The sequence below is a fragment of the Colletotrichum gloeosporioides genome (genome assembly GCF_011800055.1).
Source record: "Colletotrichum gloeosporioides strain Lc1 chromosome Unknown consensus_74, whole genome shotgun sequence".
Lineage (NCBI taxonomy): Eukaryota > Fungi > Ascomycota > Sordariomycetes > Glomerellales > Glomerellaceae > Colletotrichum > Colletotrichum gloeosporioides.
In genome coordinates, this window is record NW_025544719.1 from 472,650 (window position 1) to 491,626 (window position 18,977).

The following is an 18,977-nucleotide window of genomic DNA, read 5'->3' on the forward strand; positions in this document are numbered from 1 at the left end:
TTATCGCGCGGGGTCACAGGACGGGGTCAGGTGCGACCCTGGTCGACATCATTGAATCCCTTTTCGCGCGGCTTGGTATCACAACCAAGCGATGAAGGCTTGCGAGGACTTTTGATAAGGAAATGGGGCTTATGAATTTTAAGTGGTTTTCCTTAGATCGCATACTCATTTGCCTTCTGCCTATTCTCTCCCTACATTGACGGTGATTCCTATAAGCATTCGTATAGCATGATCTCGTCACACACGTGCTGTCGAATCGGTCTTTCGGGCCGCTTTCTTGTCTACATGTCATCTGAAACTTGGGATATCTTGTAACGCGCAGTTTTTAGACGCCTTGCAGCCGAAGGCGTGTAATCTGAGTGAATGCTAGCTAGTAAACGCATCAGCCTACCTGCAGCCCCTGATGGTCAAAGAGCTCGTCTGACCCATGCGGTGATTCACAGAAGCCCGCGAACCCGCCAGCAACTTCGGTCCCGGGATCTATGCATGATGATTCCAAGAAGGATCGGTCGCGGAGACGGACATGTGCAAAAACCCGGGTCTAGAAGAGACCAAAATTTGAGGCAGGTCGGGAACAGATCGCAAGCTGACGTTTGTATTTATGCACCCGATCTTTCGTCTCAACAATCGCCTCGTAAAAACTCCTAAAATGTAGCTAAATTACACCTGGTAAATGCATACGAACTCCGGACAGACCAATACAGACCAATAGACACCCCAAATCCGAAAGAAGGAGCAGCAATTCAGTGGCCCAGCATCTGCTGCATGGCGTTCAGACGATAGCTCTCGCTCTTCTCCATCAGCTCCTCGTGCCGACCCTTGGCGGCAACGGCACCAGCCTCCACGACGAAGATGACGTCCGCCTTGCGAACCGTGTGCAGCCTGTGGGCGATGGCGATGACGGTGATGCCGCGGGCCGCGCGCTCCAGGCCCTCCTGCAGCGCCTTCTCGCTCTCGGCGTCGAGCGCGCTCGTGCTCTCGTCCAGGAGCAGCAGGCGGGGCTTCCGTACCAGCGCCCTCGCGATGGCGATGCGCTGCCGCTGGCCACCCGAGAGCTGGGAGCCGTTAGGGCCACACTCGGTGTCGTAGCCCTGCGGGAGGGCGACGATGGTGTCGTGGATGTTTGCAAGGCGACAGGCCTCGATTATCTCGGCGTCGGAGGCATCTTGACCAGGGCGGGCGCCGAGGGAGACGTTGAATTTCACGGAGCCGTCGAAGAGGGCGCTGTCTTGGGGTACGACGGCGATGTCGTCGCGGAAGGAGGTAGTGGTGAACTTTGAGATGTCCTGGCCGTCTATCTCGACCGTGCCGCTTGAGGGAGTGTACATTCGTTGGACTATGGACATGACGGTTGATTTGCCTGAACCTGAGGGACCCACGAGGCCACAGAACTGTCCTGGTTGGATCGTGACGCTCAAGTTGTCGAGGATCTGGACTTCGGGGCGGGCAGGATAGGAAAACGATACGTTCTTGAAGGTGATTGACACGCCTCCCTTCCCCGGCGACGGGCGTGGCGAGGGGTTGGCGAGGGCTTCAACGTCCTTCTCCTTTCCCTTAGAATCTCCGGTCTTGCTTGACGGGTCGGTTTCCGACTTATCCAGATCGAGGAGGCTGAAGATTCTCGACGCGGCCATGCGAGCGCGTGTCACTTCGGGTGCGAGACTGAACATCTGTCCCCAGAGCTGCGCTCCCACGAGCATCGCGACGAGGATGATCAGAAACTGTGTCTGGGTCGCGCGGCCCTCGACAATCTGCTTCGAGCCCCACCAGTACGCAAACGCATAGATGATGTTGCCTGTGCTGTTTGCGACAGCGAGCCAGATATTAGCGATGGCGCTGGCCGAGATGATTTCCCTCTTTGGGCCCCTGAGAGCACGCTTGTACTGACCCAGCACTTCATGCTCAAGCGACAGGGTGGCCACGGTCTTGATAGAGTTGACGGACTCGACGGTGATACCGACAGCTTGGGCATACGCGCCGGCATGCTTCTCCTCGAACCGCGAGAGGACCCTGATTTGCATGATCCCTGAGCCGAGGAGAATGGGCAGGATCACGAGGCACACGATTGCGATTCGCCACGCGAGAATATGAGAGTAGATGATTGCGACCAGGAGGTTGACGACCACGGCAAATATCGTGCCCATGATGGAGCCACTAAAGCCTCCGATGGCAGCCGCATCTTTCGTGATGACGGACAAGAGGGTTGTAGGGTTGCGATTCTCAGACTGATGCCACTCGAGTTCCTGCTGGAAAAGGGATCGGAAGGAAAGCACCCGAATCCTGTAAAGCAGCTTCTCAGCGAGATATCCAAAGGCGGACCAGCTGGCCAGGTTAGCGAAGAGCTCCACGCAGGCGATCATGAAGAAGAGGCCGGCGTAGAAGGCGCCTTTGCTGGAAATGAAGCTGGGCGTGTTGCAGGGACTCGCTGAGCCGATGGCGTATCCAAAGACTGTTCCGGAACCACTGTATGTGCAGCCCACGATGAAGGCGGCAACAAGAGCGAGAACAAGCCAGAGCATATGGGGACGAACCATGGGTCCGATCTGCTTAATCACTTGCCAGGCTGACTTGTTGCTGTCGAGTCCGCTAGCTTGGAGTTCCTCTGCCGCTGTCTTCTTGGGCTTCTCCTTGGTGCCATTGCCTTCGGCTTCCGTAATGGCTTTAGCAAGGTCTGTTGGGTCAACGCCGCCCTTCTCAATTTCAATGGTATTTCTGGAATCAAGAGACTCAACAGCTGTGCTGGCACGAGATGGGGCCACGTCCTCTTCAGCTGTGTGAATGTTCTGGAGGTTGACCAGGTTGGCGTAGGCTCCGTTACGAGTGATGAGATCGGCGTGGGTTCCTTGCTCAACGATGTTTCCCGCATTCATGACGATGATGTTGTCGGCATTCTTGATAGTAGAGAGGCGATGGGCGATGGAGATCAGGGTGCGGCCTTTCGAGACGCTCTCTACGGCTTGTTGAATTCGATGTTCACTGGCTGAATCCAAGGCGGCGGTCGCTTCGTCGAGGATGAGGATCTTGGGATCGCGGATGAGAGCCCGCGCAAGGGCTACTCTCTGTCTCTGACCACCGCTGACCAACTTCCCGCCGGTGCCGACGGATGTTCCGAATCCATATCTTAGACGGTCGATGAAGGAAGTTGCGTCGGCAAGGTCAGCGGCGTGCTGTACGAGCTTGGCGATTTCGACGACCTCGGGGCCATATGCCTGGGCTGCAACATCGAGCTCGGCTCCGCCTTGCAGATCTTCCGCAAGCTGTTCAAGCTGAGGTCCGTGGAGGGTGTCTCTTAGCCATTGGTGTTCCTCCTTTGGAGAGTTGACGAGGCCGAGAGCGATATTTTCGAGAACGGATCGGTCGAGGAGTGATGGTTCTTGCTGGACTAGACTGATATAGCTGCGCACGTTTCTCACGTTCAAGTTCCGAATATCTCGACCATCCAGAAGAACAGTGCCTTCCTTGGGGTCGTACAATCTCGTGGTCAGGCCAGCGATGGTTGACTTGCCGCTTCCCGAGAGGCCAACGATGGCGGTGTACTTGCCTCCAGGGCAGACAAGAGATACGTTATTGAGCACGTCTTGGTCAGGTCGGGAAGGATATGCAAAAGTAACGCCGCTCAATTCAACGGAGCCTTCAATAGTCGAAGACAGTCTCTCGCCGTCCTCGGTGACAGAGTCAATGGCCGAACGAAATTCAATGTCCTTTCGGAGCTTGACGAATGCCGCAGAGGCCGATCCGAAAAGGGGCAAGAGGGGTGCGATGGTGCCGAGCATGATGCAAGCTGTAAACAGTCAGAATTTGAAAAGAAAGGAGATTTTGGAACCACGCACCATCGACTATGAGGAACACGACAGTGTAGATGTCGCCCACGGACGTGCCGTCACCTCTTCCGGCGACAGATTGGGAGATGGCCTTGCTTCCTTGCCAGTAGGCAAGGGCGTTGGCAGAGTAAGCCAGGAAGTACAAGAACCCAGCTTGAGTCGCGGCAGCAACAGCCTTCTTGATGCCCTCCTTCTGGGCAACAAGCATGTGCGATGAGAACTTGGCCTCCAGGCGGGGTCCAGCTCCGAAAGCCTGAACCACGGCAACATGGGACAGCGCCTCGGATGCAATGGACGAGGCCTTTGCAATACCATCCGACATAGTTCCTGTCCATTTCTGGACGAGTCCTCCGCAGATGATGGACATGAGCAGGAACGCCGGGATAAGGGAAACCAGCATTCCTGCGAGCTTCGCATACTTGATGAAGCCAATGACATAGGCGGTGATGAAGAACGAAATAGTGGCGATGAAGATTCCGACCTTCTCAGACGTTCCAGTCTGAATGGTTTGGATATCCGAGTTCAAACGCGATGAAACCTCGCCTGCTTGTCGATTCTCAAAGAAACCGGCCTCCTGCCTGAGCAAACTCTGGAAGTATTTCTCCCGCAAGCGCTGTGCCAGTCTCTGGCTTAGCATGCTCCAAGCCGTGGTATAGCTGTAAATCAAGACGAAGGCACCGATGCTGATGTATACGAGCTTCAAAACCTTATCGTCAACAGCGTCCATGTACACGTCGGCATCTCCTATTCCACTGGTACACGTCGCACCGTTCATGTCGTCAATGAGTTGGCCGAATAAGATTCCCATCAAGGGGAAAGGCACGCCGGCAGCAGCGGCCGTGATGCCGCCCACGACGAATAGCGTAATGTCGATCCATGTTGGTTCGGCATAGAATAAGAGACTGAAGAAGCTGAAGAAGGTCTCGAAGCACTAATCGAATGTAAGCTTATCGGTGGACGACGATCACACATGAAGTTGACTTACGCTTGACCCCGCCTTCTCTGGGGCCTGCTCATGCAGTTGCAGTTGCTGCTCCTCAGTCACATTGGGCGCGTGGTTGACTGGCTCTTCGGCTGCTGCCGAATTCGAATTTCGCTCTACAACCATGGTAATGGTAGTACGGCATCCCACTTGACGACCAGGTCCATCGAGCAAGCGTCTTCATTTGGCTGGGACAGACATGAAGTAGCTTCACCAAAGCATCGGCGCGCGGCCGTTACAGCCACCGTCTCGGCGAACCGGCTCAACATTTGCATCATAGAGGCGTTCTTTTGTCATCAACATCCGCTTTAGAGTGGTCTTTCAGGTGGTTTGGGGTCGACGGCAGCGTAACTTGCTCGCCGAGACCCCGCCACGGGGAGTTAAGAAACCCGTCGTCGCGGTAGAGCTGAAGTATCGACCATCATGGCGCGTATTCGATGGAGTACTGCGCAAGAGGCATGCTGCGTGACAGTGGCCGTCGCTCTTCTTGCTCGTTTAGCGTGTCTCCAGAGCCGTGAGTGCAGTGACATTCGTTACAAGAGCGGCACGTGAAAAGTACCTGTGGGATCCCAGCCAGGGTGCACTGTTTGTGGGCGAGACATGCGGCAGGTACACCTATCCCACGGTCTTAAAGGTTAGTGCGGTTCTTGCGGGGCTTTCCAAGTACTACGCTAACCTTTAACACCGTGGGATAGGTGTAGGTGGCTACACTAGGAATACAGTGCCCTGTACGCAGTAGTGTGTAGGAGTTGGGGAGTTGGAAGGCCCGGAGGATGTGGAGCGAGGGACGTGGAGCAGGCGACGAGAGTGGGGCCGATGCCGGAGTGTGGGTGCGGATCTGATAATTTGTCTTGGCAGAGCCCGGTGAATCCCTTCCGGATGAGGAAAGGCGTTCGCCGGTACGAGTACGGAGGCCCTGGCTCCTCTGCGGATCTTGTTACGAACCTGCCCTGTTCAGCCTTCAATTCTCTCTCACTGTGACATTTCCCTCTGCCTTCCCAAAAATTTTCACAGGCAGGGAAAATGGCGCATTTCGACTTGCTTGCTGCTGCCGCTGCCCGCCCACCCACCGTCACTCCCACCCACACACAATTTACACACCCACTCCAGTCTGATCCATCTCGAATTCGCAATACGGAGTAGTCCCGCGCGCCCCAGGACTCCTCCTGACGCACTAGTCCCAACGGCCGGTCAGGTCAGACGGCACCCAAGGAACCCGACATGCAATGAGAAACCAAACTCGAATTCCGACCTTTTGTTCCTCACGCCCACTCACCTTACTTAGCATTCAACGAACGAACGCCAGGCGCCCACTGAAAACGAGGCGCAGCCCTGGAACGCGTGCCTTTGACTTGTCCTCATTAGGTAACTGGTTGATCTTTTCAGCCAGTACGCGTTGAGCCTCGAGCCCTGGAGTCACCGAGTAAAGCCGGTCTGTCCCGGCGCTGGGAGTGGCTTGCATGTCTCTGAACGGATCTGATAACTTTAACTCCTCCACCATCTGATAATCTCAAGGCAGGGCATACCACAACCACACACACATCGCCCCTCCATGCTCCAACACGCCAAACCAAACTAAACCAAGCCAAAACCCCTCCGGCGGGATGGCCACCACGTCTCCTTTCTACTGTCTACGTATTCCAGAAACCATTCGGTCCATCACCCCCCTCGGCACCGTTGCTACCCATATTAATGATTCTCCGGCACATCGCCAGTGTTGCACTAATAGATACTTAGGATCCCTTTCCCAAAGCCCAAAGTGACTGTCCAAACCCACCCAATCATGCCGTCATCTCCGCTGGCGCTCCCCCTCCTTCTTCGCTGTCCTGCCCGCCGGACGCCCCCTCGATCGCCATGACCCAGCGGATCCAGATTGCCCTTCGCCCTGCCGTCTCGGCTGCAGCGTGCTTCCTCCGAGGAGCTCGTCCTCGGCTGAACCTGCCCTCCAGCCCTTCACCTTCTCCATGGAGGGGTGGTTCTGGGTCCTCGTTGGGGGGATTTGGTGGGATTTTCTGGGCAACTTTAACCAGTCTCAGTCGTCGTGCCCCTCGCGCAAACCGACCAGGACTCCGTTCCGATCCAGGCCCGCTCGGCTTCCGGCGGACGCTATCTTTATGTTTGCTGCTTTCTAGTATGCACATGTTCCCGTCCGCAACTGCATCTTCGCTCTCTTCACTTGCCTCAACCTGTCTCCCCCATCGCGGCTTTTCCTTTGAGTCGTTCAATACTTGCTCTCGCCGCTCCCTCTCCTCGCTGTCCTCTCCTCCATTCAACGTAGAATCTTCCTCCCAGTCAGACCCCGCAGCAAAAGACAAGATGGGTTCCCTTCCTACCGTCCCTCCCTTCAAGGTCTTCATCGCCGGCACTTCGTATGCTGGCATGTCCACGGCCCTCAACCTGCTCGACCTCAGCAAGGGCGAGTCCCCCCGCCTCGCTCACTCGCCGTACGAGCACCACGCCGACTTCAAGAACATCCCGCTCGACATCACCATTGCCGATGAGCGCGACGGCTTCTGTAAGAACGAAAACCCCGGCGCGGCCCCTCTTGTCTGACCATCAACTCACCCGTGACCTATTTTCTTAGTCCACTTGATCGGCTCGCCGCTTGCCTTCGCCGACTCTGCCTACGCCGCCAAGTCCTGGGTCAAGTTCCAAGATATCCCCTCTCTGCAGCGCCCCAACGTGCGCTTCGTCCAGGGCAGCGTCAGCAAGGTCGACCCGGCCACCAAGACCGCCACCGTCCTCGACCACGAGACGAAGCAGCCCCAGGACTTCTCTTACGACTTCTTCATCGGCGCCACTGGCCTGCGCCGCGCCTTCCCCGTGGTCCCCCAGTCTCTCACCCGCAAGCAGTTCCTGCTCGAGGCCGAGGAGCAGATCCACGCCGTCCGCAATGCCCCCGATGGCGTCATCGTCGTCGGCGGTGGTGCCGTCGGTATCGAGATGGCCGCTGAGCTGAAGCTCGTTGAGCCCAGCACCAAGGTGACCCTGGTGCACTCCCGCAACCAGCTTCTTTCCTCCGAGGGCCTGTCCGACCTGTGCAAGGACAAGGCTCTGGAGCTGACCAAGGAGGCCGGCGTCGAGGTCCTCCTCAACACCCGCGTCAAGGAGACGCGCAAGATTGAGCCCACCGCCAACGGCCGCGCGCGCTACGAGGTTGAGTTCACCAACGGCGACAAGCTCATCGCCAGCGAGGTTGTCATGGCCATCTCCCGCCAGACCCCCTCCACGGACTTCGTCCCTGCCGCCGCCAAGGACGAGGAGGGCTACGTCCCCATCCACCCCAACCTGGTCTTCTCCTCCGACATCCCCAACGCCGAGGACCACATCGCCGTCGGCGACATTGCCAAGTGGCCCGGTATCAAGCGTTGCGGTACCGCCATGCACCACGGCCACGTCGCCGCCATCAACATCCACCAGCTGATGCTGGTCAAGCTCACCAACAAGGAGCACAAGCCCAAGTTCTATGAGCTCGGCTTCGTTGAGCCCATGATCGGTCTCGCTGTCGGCAAGAAGGCTGTTGCCAGCAGCTCTGAGGGCACCACGTGGGGCGAGGACGTCATGCACTCCTACTTCCGTGACGACCTCGGCTTCACCAGTAAGTTCTCCCCAACACCCCTGTCTACTTGATCGCAACGGTACTAACCCTGGTTCTCTTAGTCTGCTGGAACCACATGAAGCTTGGCAAGGCCGACAACTGAATCTGCCCTTTGCTTTGAAAAAATTCTCTGGACTTTTTGTTTTGTTTTTGGGTTACAACGGTGTTCATGGGCGCAATGATGATGACGCAACGTCCATCCGGTGGTTTAGAATAAATTGCCTACCTCTAGACATAAATGCAATGATCTTTTATGAACTTCAACCAATTTTCTCCCATATGTGGGGTGTGTGATCCGAATTAGACTAGGCTATGAATCATGTTCCTGCATGTCAAGAAAAAAAGACATTGTGCTTATCAGATCTTTACTCAAATTATGGAAATAAATTCTACAGCAGAGGTATTCCTGAAAGCTGCTGGCACCTTTTTTACGTACAAAAACCCCACTCCACGTCGCGCGTACCTAGATCCACACACACTGCTCACTCTCCACTCAGGAAGGACGCTGGTGGATGGACAAATTTACAACTTGGGAACGAGGCCCAGGCGCATGCCGCCGACAACCTTTTCGTTCTCGCCGAGCGGGCACAGCTGGAAGAAGCGCTCGCGCGAGCAGCGGACGAAGGCGCTGCGCTTGTGGGGGAGGTCGACGAACTTGTCGAGGCCGAAGCCGTGCATGAAGTCGTACATGAGGACGGTGTCGTTGGTCTTCTTGGGCTCGCCGACGACCCAGGTGGTGCGCGGGTCGTCGAGGTAGAGGAAGTGCATGAGGGAGGACCACCACGCGCTCACGCGGTGGGGGCCGCGGAAGCGCACGTCGCCGACGAGCGAGTGGCGCCCGCGGTCCCAGTCCTGCGCGTCGTAGTAGCCGCCCAGCTTGTCCTCCTTGGCCCAGTAGACCTCGAAATAGGCGAAGAAGGTGTCTTCCCACGCCGCGAGGATGGCGAACTGGTGTGGGTCCTCATCGATCTTGCGCAGGTACTCGCGGTGCTGGTCGAGGGTGCCGGTCTCGTTCCAGCCCTGGGAGACGCGCGGGTCGTTCTGCCACTCGTGGAAGAGGCGCAGGTGCTCCTCGTTGTGGTAATCCAGCGCGACCATGGAGAAGGTCTCGCGCAGGTGAGGGATCCAGCGGCTGTACACGGTCGAACCCGGCGCGGGCTTCGCCGGGCGGATGGGGTGCCAGGCCTGCTGGTAGAGGCTGGGGTTGGCCGGGTCCGAGGCCGGGACGGCGGTCATGGTGTGCTGGAGGGGGGTAAGGGGGTAGGAGGACAGAGGGCGCTCGAGGCTGGCGGGTGACTCGGCGGGCAGCCAGACGGGACGGGGGCCGAAGGGGGAGCCGGCGCCCTGCCAGAAGGCGCTGCGGAGGAGGACGACGGTGGCCTGCTCCTCCGTGGCGGCGGGCTTCTGGGAGTCGTTCTGGACGGGGTGCTCGATGGCCAGGAGGACGTCGCGGAGCTGCTGGCCGAGGACGGCCGCGCCGGCGCCGCGGAGCTCAAGACGCTGGAGCTCGTCGGCCGGGCGCAGGACCCAGAGGACGTAGACGAGGAGCCATGCCTGGGCGAGAGTGGGCGCGGTCTTGCCGTCCCAAGAGAAGACAGTGCTTGGGGAGCGGCGGGAACGGGCCCAGGCGCTGTTGTTTGAGTCGGCGGGAAGCTCACTGGACTTGAGATCCGCGGGCTCGGTGAAGTAGAGGTTCTCGCTGTGCAGGCGCTCGGGGACGGCGACCTGCTTGGAGGTTCCGGCGTTGGAGGCGTGGGGAGCCAGGCGGTAGAAGTGAAGTCCGCCCTCGGCGGTCTTGCCGGCGAAGGTGTCGTGGTTGAAGGCGCGTTGGACCGCGTACTCGGCGTGGTACGGGTGAGGCAGCTTGATGATGCTCTCGTTGGAGGAGGCGAGGGCGGCGAGGGAGACTGGTGCCGACATGGCTGCGGTGTTGCTCGTGACGAAGCTCTAAGTGTGTCTCTCGAAAAGTCCAATTGGGTAGAAAGTATGCGACGGGAGGATCTGGGCGTATGAGATGTCCTCGAGTTTGACGCAATTGGTATCACAGCTTGAAGCTCTTCTTGGGAGTATGGGAGATGACGGAAGATTGGAAGAGAAGGTGAGCTTGGAGCTTCGGAGCTTCACGCGCAGGCTATGTCACCACCGCCTACTCTTTTGGAATCAGCAAGGGTAAAAAAGATGCCGAGTTACAGCCATTGAACACCCTGACAACGCAGATACCCCTGGTCGCCCTCTCTGTCTCGTCGGAATCCCGCCGCTCGTGGGTGGCTGTATGGCGTGCCGTGCCATGCCATGCCATGGCTCAGGTTTTTTTCTTTTTTTCTTTTTTTTTTGCTTCTTCTTCAACAGGCTGCAGGCCGCAGGCGACACAGTATTCGAGCAAGCAACCGGGCCGCCTTGCAGCTTCCAGGGCCGGCCCATGACATCGTTCCAGCACACCGTTCAATCAGCTTGGTCCAGTCCGGGGGTGGTGGTCAGAGACAGACTGAGAGAGAGGTTGACGGCGGGGTACGCTTGGCCTTGGTTCCATTGGCAGCTCCCAGGGGGGGGTACATCTAGATGGATACAAGTGAGTACCGGAGGAGGCGAGTAGGGGGACGAGTCGCCGATGGGACATGTGGACATGTGGACATGGGAGGGATCCCTCGTGTGAATCTGACGGCTCCATGGCGTGCACTCGCAGCGGCCAAGACCTCGGGTCGAAGACGATGGGAAACGGGGCGCAACGAAAATGCTCCGAACGAACTTTCTTCCACCCTGATCCCAGCCCAGCTTCGGAGCAAAGTGGAAGAGAGGTTGAGCAGAGTTCGGCGTTAAGAGAGGGACAGAACAAGGGGTGTGTGGCTCATGTTCATCCCTCGTCGATGTTTCGATCCAATTTCGATGCCGCCAGTTGCGTGCGAGGCGGTTCTTGTTCCAGGGAAGGTGGCTGCACTGGCTGACCCTTAGCGGATCTGATAACTTTATTAGAACCCGGTCCAGCGATGGCTCCGGCGTCGGAGGCGCCTTTCGATCCACACAGAAACGGCCACCAGCCGGATCAGATAAGATCAAAAATTTTCTCAAAGGTGGGGCTGCGGGAGGATAGACTCCACCAAGCTCCGATATTCCGGTACGTACCGCAACCCGAACCCGCCCGCGGTCCCTGCACTTCTTCTTCAAGGAAGGAGAGGGGGGCGTGTGCATTTGTGGGTTTGTGGGGTCGAACTCGGACGAAGTGGCCTGTTTTGGCGGTACGCAGAGGAACATCTTCAGAGCATCGCAGATCACAGGGTGTGCGCGACTCTTGTTCGTCCCTCCCCTTCACATCATCTCCACCACACCACTCGCCCATCGCAGGTGGGACGAACGGGGGGGCCCTTTTGTCTGGCACAGCGGCGCAGCAGCAGCAGCTGCTGCTGGTCCTCAGACATGTGGCTTCCTGCGTGTCTCTGTTGCCGAAGCGACAAGCTTTCAGGATTCGTCCGTCCCTTTCTGAGAAGACGCCGTGTCTCTCGAGATGATCTCAGTGTCTCCTCGATCGGCTCTCTCCCCGCCTGCCAAGTCTCATCTGCCGCCCGCTGTGCTCAACGGGCGTCCGGCATTCGCTATCTGCTGTGCCTCTGGAATCAACCTTAAACTCGGAGACTCCCGTACTCGGGACGCGGAAACGTCTTTGGAGCTGCCGGTACGGCACCGGTAGAATCATCAAGTCTGCCCTTTCCCACCCCCAGTGCAATACTTTCCAATGTTGACTCAAGCTCGACGGGTTGTCATCCACTTTGGACATGTACAAAGACCTGGGACCCGCCAAGATTGATAAACTTGGAAACCGTGACTCAGGATCTGCCGTACCTGCCAACTGAGTGCATATTTTTGTCCCTCGGTCAGGGCGATGGGGCTGCTGAGAGCGAGCCTGGATGCCTGCAGATCGATGATTTCTTCTCGGACGGCATTGTCGGCAGGGAGGCTTCAGACCGGACATTGATTTCTAAGACGACTCTCAGCTCGGCATCGGTCTTGCCCCAGTCGATGCCGTACCAACAAAGTGGTTGGATCCATCTCAATGTCTCTTTCTAGATGCCGCGGCTCGAAGGGAGACCAGATCCCGCCATCTCGAGGATGATGTTGAAGTTCTTTGACGAATGGTCTCAAACAATGTAATAATCATGCACCTCCAGCAGGTAACTTCGCAACTCCTTGAGGACTATGAGAAGTTGCTAGAGTTAAGTTCCTCTAACAATCGGATTGTATATTGTACTTGAATTTCATAATGGGTTGGTTCCCTTGAAGACGAGGCAAGAAAAGACTCACTTCATGAGCGCTGCATGACTACCCAAACAGCATCCAGCGTCTCGGTCCCCTCGCCCTTCTGCTTCAACTCATCCACCGCCTCCTTAATCCTACCCACGTAACCAAGCAACTCCTCTTCCGCCTTCTGCCCCAACTTCTCCCCCAAAACCTCCTCCGTCCAGCTGGGATCCACCACAGCCCCAACTTCCCACCGCCCATCCAACAGTCCCGGCGTATCAACCGAGCCCTTCTCCTGCAGCTTCCAGCCGGCCTGCTCGGCCAGTCGGATGAGTTCCTCCGGCGCGAGCGCGCCGCGGACGTTGGATTGGTCGACAGTGAACCCGCGATCGGCTCGCAGCGTGTGAAACCGGCGCTGGGCTTCGACCGCCAATTCATGGGGGACTTGGGATGGTTTGGACGCCTTGAGGGAGTATTCTGCGAAACACAGCTTCTGCACCTGGCCCGACGAGTGAAGCGACGTGAATAGTGACGAGACTGCGTTCTGGGAGGGAAAGTACCATAAGGAATGGCACAGCGTCGCAACATCAAATTGGTCTTCAGGGTGGGAAGACAGATACGACGGAGCGTCAGCTTGGTGAAATGTGGTTCTCGGGCCGTACTCCGACGAGGAAATGTGTGCCTGTGCCTGCGCGAGCGTGTACGGGCTTCCGTAGTCGCCTGGGGCCGGGTCGAGCGCCGTCACATGGCCGGCCACCGCCGACCCCGCTTCTTCGTCGGACCCGGACACCGCATGGGCCAGGACGAGGGCGGAGTCGCCCTGGCCGCACCCGATGTCAAGGACGCGGGAGGACGGGGCGATGGACCAGACAGATGCCAGGCGGAGCCGGTGGGTTAGTTGGGGGACGATGACCGAGTGGAGGTGTTTTGGGTCGTGGGGATACGCTTTCGCGAGAGTGGCAATTGTTGATTGAGACATCTTCAAAACCTCTGCGATGGCCTTTGGAGATTTAGTGATTCGATTGCGATGTGGTTGAGACTGGTGTTAAAGTTTGAATTTTGAGGCTGGATGTCTGGTGTTTTTATACACATGTTAGAAATGTCGTCAAGCAAATTTTCTCACCAGCTTGTCGAACAAAAAGGTGTCGCTGAAAGCTTACTTGTCGTAAGGCCGTCTCATGAGTCACCCGTTTATACAGTTTTAGCATTTGAGTCTCAGGAATGATTTCCTCTCCGAAAGGGCAGGGTGTTACAAAACGAACCAATTATGATAGTTCGCGCATTGAGCCAGTGTTGACACTTTGTCGCACTTGCGCGCGAAAAACACATTGAGCTGCCGTGTTGGGACACAAGAGTCATGGCGATTTTGGCCTCACTGCAGAATTGGCCTCACTGGGGCCCTCGTGGCGGGCGCATCCCCGTCAGCCGCTTTTCTCCCGCTGTTCTTCCGCAATTCCACTGCCAAGACTTGGGGAAAATGAGTAAACAAGCCAAAGTGTAAGCATAAGTTTGAGCAAATAACATGGATTGACCCGATTGCGACACGCACGATAAAGTTTCGAAAGACACAAATATCAAACTTCCGTGCAATAGATGCTAAGCTTCGACAGTTCCACTAATATCAAAACTCTGTTCAACGTCGTGTTAAATACTGCAAATATCTGGCTATGGGCATTCTATCCATCTCTTTGGCCCTAAACATGAACAAAAAAAAAGCACTTTTGTATGGTATCGCTCTATGCACAATCTTTATCCCATCTCTAGGCGGTATTACAAATTACAACTTGGCGGAGACCTTGTTCTTCTTGAGAAGCTCGTCGCCGACCTTGGCCATCTCGAACTTGCGGACCTTGCCACTACCCGTCAGAGGCACGTTGGAAGGGACGCCGTCCTCGCCGAGCCAGAAAATGTGTGCGGGGCTCTTGTGGCCACCAAGGCGCTGGCGAACCCAGTCCTTGAGCTCCTGGAACGTCGGCTTCTCGCTGTTCTCGGCGCGCTGGACGAACGCACCGACGACCTCGCCGTAGTGCTCATCCTTGAGGCCGACAACGATGGCCTGGGAGATTGAGGGGTGGGCCATGAGACGCTCCTCGATCTCGAGAGGGTAAATGTTCTCACCGCCTAACTCCTGTTAGCAAATGGGAACGACAAAAATGGCCCGAGCAACAAATGTTCTACTTACCTCGGATGATGATATCCTTGAAACGGCCAGTGATGGAGCAGTATCCGGCGTCATCGAAGACAGCCTCGTCACCGGTGTGCAGCCACAGGACACCGGCGGAGTCTCGGACCATAACCTCATTGGTCTTCTCCGAGTTGTTCCAATATCCGGCCTGGAGCTGGTAACCAGCCATGCACAACTCACCACGCTCACCCATGGGCACAATGTTGCCATCTCTGTCAACGATCTTGGCCGAAGCGTGGGGCATCAGCGTACCGACAGTCGTAAGTCTCTTGCCAAGCGCATCGTCGGTGAAGGCATTAAAGCAAGTAGGGGATGCCTCGGTCAAACCGTAACTACTGGTGAACTCCTTCATGCCAAGACGGTTGACCATCAACTCCATCAGGTAACGGGGAACAGGGGCGCCGGCCACAATACCGGTGCGAATCTTGGAGGACTTGAAGTCGTCGGGGGCAGCCTGGAACAGGGAGTCGAACATGGCAGGCACGCCGTGAAGTGCTGTGCAGTCCTCCTCGAGGATGGCCTTGAGAGTTGCTTTGGTGTCGAAGACCTCGGCCGGGTAAACGATCTTGGCACCGTGGGTGATGACGGACAGGAGGCCGAGGACGAGACCGAAGCAGTGGAAGAGTGGAGGGGGGCAGCAGAGGCAGTCGTCGGGGGTAAGCCTCATGCGGTCGCCGATGAATCGGGCATTGTTGACGACATTGCTAATTTCAATGTCAGTACTGTCGACCTTGTTTACACCCGGAAGACTTACTGATGGGTGAGCATAGCAGCCTTAGGACGACCGGTGGTTCCGCTGGTGAATTGAAGGTTGCAAACTTGGTGAGGAACAACCTTGCTCATGGCCAGGTGCAGTTCTCTCGGGCTCTGGCGCGAGCTCGACTTGATGAGCTCGTCGTATGTTTCGTAACCGCTGGTGTCGCCTCGGATCATGATGACCTTTGGCCCGTTGACCTCGTTCGCCAATTGCTCCAAGAACCTCCGATTGTCGAGTCTGCCGATCTGCTTGGTGGTGAACAAGATCTTGCATTCTAGGAAACTGTGAGCTTGGAACTCCTACTGGCGCCAGTCGGTCCTACCTGAGAACTGGACAGCGTACATAGCCTCGCTGGGCGTGTACGTGTTGTTCAGAATGACAAGAATAGCGCCTACTCTTGCGACGGCAAAGAAGATGGCGGCGTATTGCTCGCAGTTGCCAGCCATGACACCAACTCTGTCTCCGGCCTTGATGCCCATCTTCAGCAGAGCCTGCGCGAGCAGCAAGCTCTGCTGGTTGAGCTCATTGTAAGTCCATCGTGCGCCGGTCCAGGGAATCACCAAGCACTCCTTGGTGCCGTGTTGGTAGGTCTGGAGCTCCAAGAGTTCACCGAGACTGAGGTCGACCAGAGGTGGATCGCGAGGGCCGTGAAGGATGGACAGCCTCTGCGTGGGCGCAAAGGGCTCCGCGACGGGTGTGGTTGATGGTTCAGTGGCCATTGTGTTGACGAGCGAGCGATGGAGACTTTCTTGAATATTCTACTGGAGCGAGATGCGTCGTTGGTCGTCGTCGCCGTCAAGATTGTCAATGGCAAGTGGGAGAAACTCCGCGATCTTCCTACAACGCTGCCGCCTTGTCGGGTTCGCGTGGCAGAAATAACTGGCCTGGAGCGAGAACCCATGTACTGGGCCCTGCATCTGCGTCACCGCACCGGAGAACGGCTTTCGGGGATCGTCTGGGTCCAGCCAGAAGCGAGCAAAGTCGCCTCCACTCCACCGAATTGGACCGGCCAAGCTTTCGCTCTGCTGGCCATGCGATCTCCGACTCCGAGCTTCCAAAGACAAGCGTCACGCCGCGGGACGCTGCGAAGTCGCGCGCCTCTGGCTTCTAGGGTACCCTCCCTTTGGCCAATGCATGCAGTAAGCCCGGCCTATACCGAACTGGCAACTGCTTCGCTTCAGGGAGGCCTCGATTCCATTGTTGAAGGTGTGGATGAGGGGCTTTTGCGACCGATTTAGAGCCACTCGCGTCATTCAAGCAAGGCTTGAACTGGCGACTTGCACTCACAGTCAGTCACATACTTCGGCTAAGGGAGGTCGCGTCGAGCAGATGGGCCACGAGCCTTCCAGGGCATCGTGTCAGTTGATGCCAATGGCAGTCTGCAGCAGCGCCAATGCCCACACCTTCACCCATGATGCTGGAGTGTCAGAGTGGGATGCGATGGATCGGGCGAGGGTGTGGTGTGTAAGAACTGGTCGTCCATGGTCCATGACATGTGCGACGCGGGAATTGGTGAATTGCGTTTGCAGTTCTTTTTCCGCCCCCTGCCGCCGTCCCCTGTTTTGAAAGACTTGCAGCTACCTGATGGCCGCCAGCCAATGAGACACGGGCTGACCCCACATGCTAGCGCATGGACCCCACCATGACCGTGTGGCTCCTCGGATAGGTTCGGGACTTGATCTAATCAATCAAATCTTGGATCAGATAAGATTACGGAAGGAACATTTCGCTTTTCCCTGTGCAAAATTTTTCTTCACCCGAGGCATTGCATCGCATCCCTTCTCACGCCCCTCTTCATCCCTCCTTCCGCTTTATTTCTTCAACGTAACCTCAACTCCCTCCGACATGCCTCCGCTCCCCCCCTCCGAAGTCGCTTGCTCACCTCTCAACCTACAGACCTTCCTAAAACCCCAAAACAGTCCACGGATCGTCGTCGATTCTGCCGCTTCCCAGGACGCCAGGTTGCATTGTCTACCATCTGCCCACTTCGTCGCCCACTCTGGAAGACGGACTGTCCCCTAAGGCTGCTGCCACAATGGTGGCTCAAGTGGCTTCTTCCTCCTCAACACGCCATAAAAGCCCACACTCCCTCCCACACTCCGGTTTTAGTGCGCTGTTAGACTCGTCACCGCGACACGTCGTTTCAGTCGGCGGGGCACCCTGATCTTCATGCTAACAAGGGTTTGGCTTGGCTGCCATTTAATATACAAAGCCAAGACATGCAGGTCCTCAGAAGAATCTAGGCACAGAACCTTTTCTCTTCTCAGCCTGGCTCGCAGATTCGCACCACACCCGGCAACACACCAAAGTTCAAACAATCTGGGCGGGGAGTACGTGACACAGGAGTGAGTCTTGGTATTGCCCTACAGACTGCGAAGTACGATACCGGTACGGATACAGTACGCAGACAGAGATCGCCCTGCCATCAGCAGCCACCCCCAAACCGTCGCCAAGCCAAGTCCAGCCACTCACTTCAAGGGCGGGTATCCTTGAGATCGCCACTCCTTGAATGACATTCCCTTGGCGTTTGATGGCATCTTAACCATCAAAGGGATCTCGACGTCCTTCTCCTTGCCCACCAACGCCGCTCGGTGGACGACCTTATCGTCCAGCGTCTCAAAACCTAATCGCTGATAAAGCGGGTAACCGACCGGTGACGATTCAAGGTAAACGGGAAGCCCCGCCAACTCAGCCATATCGAGGCCCCATTTTGTCAGGAGCGCGCCCACACCTCTTCTCTGGTGCTCTGGCCTAACAGCAATAACATGGCAGTCTGCATCGCGAGTGAAAAAACGTACGGCATCAGCAAACTGACAGCATGGGGGGCGCAAAGGTTCTCTCTCGGTGAAAGCAGCTGAACAGACTAGCGAGGGCAGGGGAAGGATGAAAACAACAGTCACGGGTTCCACTCACAAACGTGCGGTCGGCCACCCCAGAGCTTCGCCTTCACATCACACATGGGGGTGATCAACTCTTCAGCTCTCGCCCTCTCCTCGCCCTTGAGCCAAGTAATTCCAGGGAACTTGTATTCATCGTAGGTACGCTCCTTAAGGAATACATCCCACAGGGCCATACCGACGATCTCGCCGGTCTCCGAGTCGACGCACTTGAGGGTGTACTGAGTAGGGCTCTTGTGCCAATAATCGACCGTGTTTTTGGTGTGCTCTGCGCGGAAGTCCTCGCCCTCCGTGCCCCCCGGGAACAGGAGACTCAGGATGGCGTCCCCCTTGAACGCTGCAAAGTATGCATCGTATACCTTGGGGAGGTCGGGGATTAAAGCGGGTAGGACGGTAAGACCCATTGCGTCTGTAGGAATGAGCCGAGATGTACTGCGGTAGGGCGTGATCACTGGCTGTGGCGTTGGAACTTGTGCGTGTGTCTTGCGTCGGTCTGTTGTTCCGCAG

General features: G+C 56.8%; 7 protein-coding genes across 7 annotated transcripts; 2 read left to right on the plus strand and 5 right to left on the minus strand.

Annotated features, from left to right (window-relative positions):
- Positions 1-743: 743 nt before the first annotated feature.
- Positions 744-4,929, minus strand: GCG54_00003482 (Leptomycin B resistance protein pmd1; the record flags this gene model as incomplete). The annotated part of the gene is made up of 3 exons (XM_045403555.1): positions 744-3,781; positions 3,831-4,752; positions 4,807-4,929. The coding sequence occupies 3 exons, from the start codon at positions 4,927-4,929 to the stop codon at positions 744-746; spliced, it is 4,083 nt and encodes a 1,360-aa protein (XP_045259743.1).
- Positions 4,930-7,119: 2,190 nt separating this feature from the next.
- GCG54_00003483 (Apoptosis-inducing factor 2) lies at positions 7,120-8,504 on the plus strand (the record flags this gene model as incomplete). Its single annotated transcript, XM_045403556.1, has 3 exons — positions 7,120-7,318; positions 7,388-8,401; positions 8,464-8,504. 3 exons carry the CDS (start codon positions 7,120-7,122, stop codon positions 8,502-8,504), a joined length of 1,254 nt encoding a protein of 417 aa, XP_045259744.1.
- A 419-nt stretch (positions 8,505-8,923) lies between these two features.
- On the minus strand, positions 8,924-10,321 carry GCG54_00003484 (putative lysine N-acyltransferase C17G9.06c; the record flags this gene model as incomplete). The annotated part of the gene is made up of 1 exon (XM_045403557.1): positions 8,924-10,321. The coding sequence occupies one exon, from the start codon at positions 10,319-10,321 to the stop codon at positions 8,924-8,926; it is 1,398 nt and encodes a 465-aa protein (XP_045259745.1).
- A 1,797-nt stretch (positions 10,322-12,118) lies between these two features.
- On the plus strand, positions 12,119-12,460 carry GCG54_00003485 (uncharacterized protein; the record flags this gene model as incomplete). Its single annotated transcript, XM_045403558.1, has 1 exon — positions 12,119-12,460. A coding segment is annotated over one exon (342 nt), but the record flags the coding sequence as incomplete, so codon positions are not given.
- A 235-nt stretch (positions 12,461-12,695) lies between these two features.
- Positions 12,696-13,610, minus strand: GCG54_00003486 (Methyltransferase ustM; the record flags this gene model as incomplete). The annotated part of the gene is made up of 1 exon (XM_045403559.1): positions 12,696-13,610. One exon carries the CDS (start codon positions 13,608-13,610, stop codon positions 12,696-12,698), a length of 915 nt encoding a protein of 304 aa, XP_045259747.1.
- Positions 13,611-14,408: 798 nt separating this feature from the next.
- GCG54_00003487 (Acyl-CoA synthetase family member 2) lies at positions 14,409-16,490 on the minus strand (the record flags this gene model as incomplete). The annotated part of the gene is made up of 5 exons (XM_045403560.1): positions 14,409-14,752; positions 14,814-15,520; positions 15,571-15,847; positions 15,896-16,331; positions 16,479-16,490. 5 exons carry the CDS (start codon positions 16,488-16,490, stop codon positions 14,409-14,411), a joined length of 1,776 nt encoding a protein of 591 aa, XP_045259748.1.
- A 1,551-nt stretch (positions 16,491-18,041) lies between these two features.
- On the minus strand, positions 18,042-18,874 carry GCG54_00003488 (Puromycin N-acetyltransferase; the record flags this gene model as incomplete). The annotated part of the gene is made up of 2 exons (XM_045403561.1): positions 18,042-18,346; positions 18,487-18,874. 2 exons carry the CDS (start codon positions 18,872-18,874, stop codon positions 18,042-18,044), a joined length of 693 nt encoding a protein of 230 aa, XP_045259749.1.
- Between the last annotated feature and the right edge of the window lie 103 nt (positions 18,875-18,977).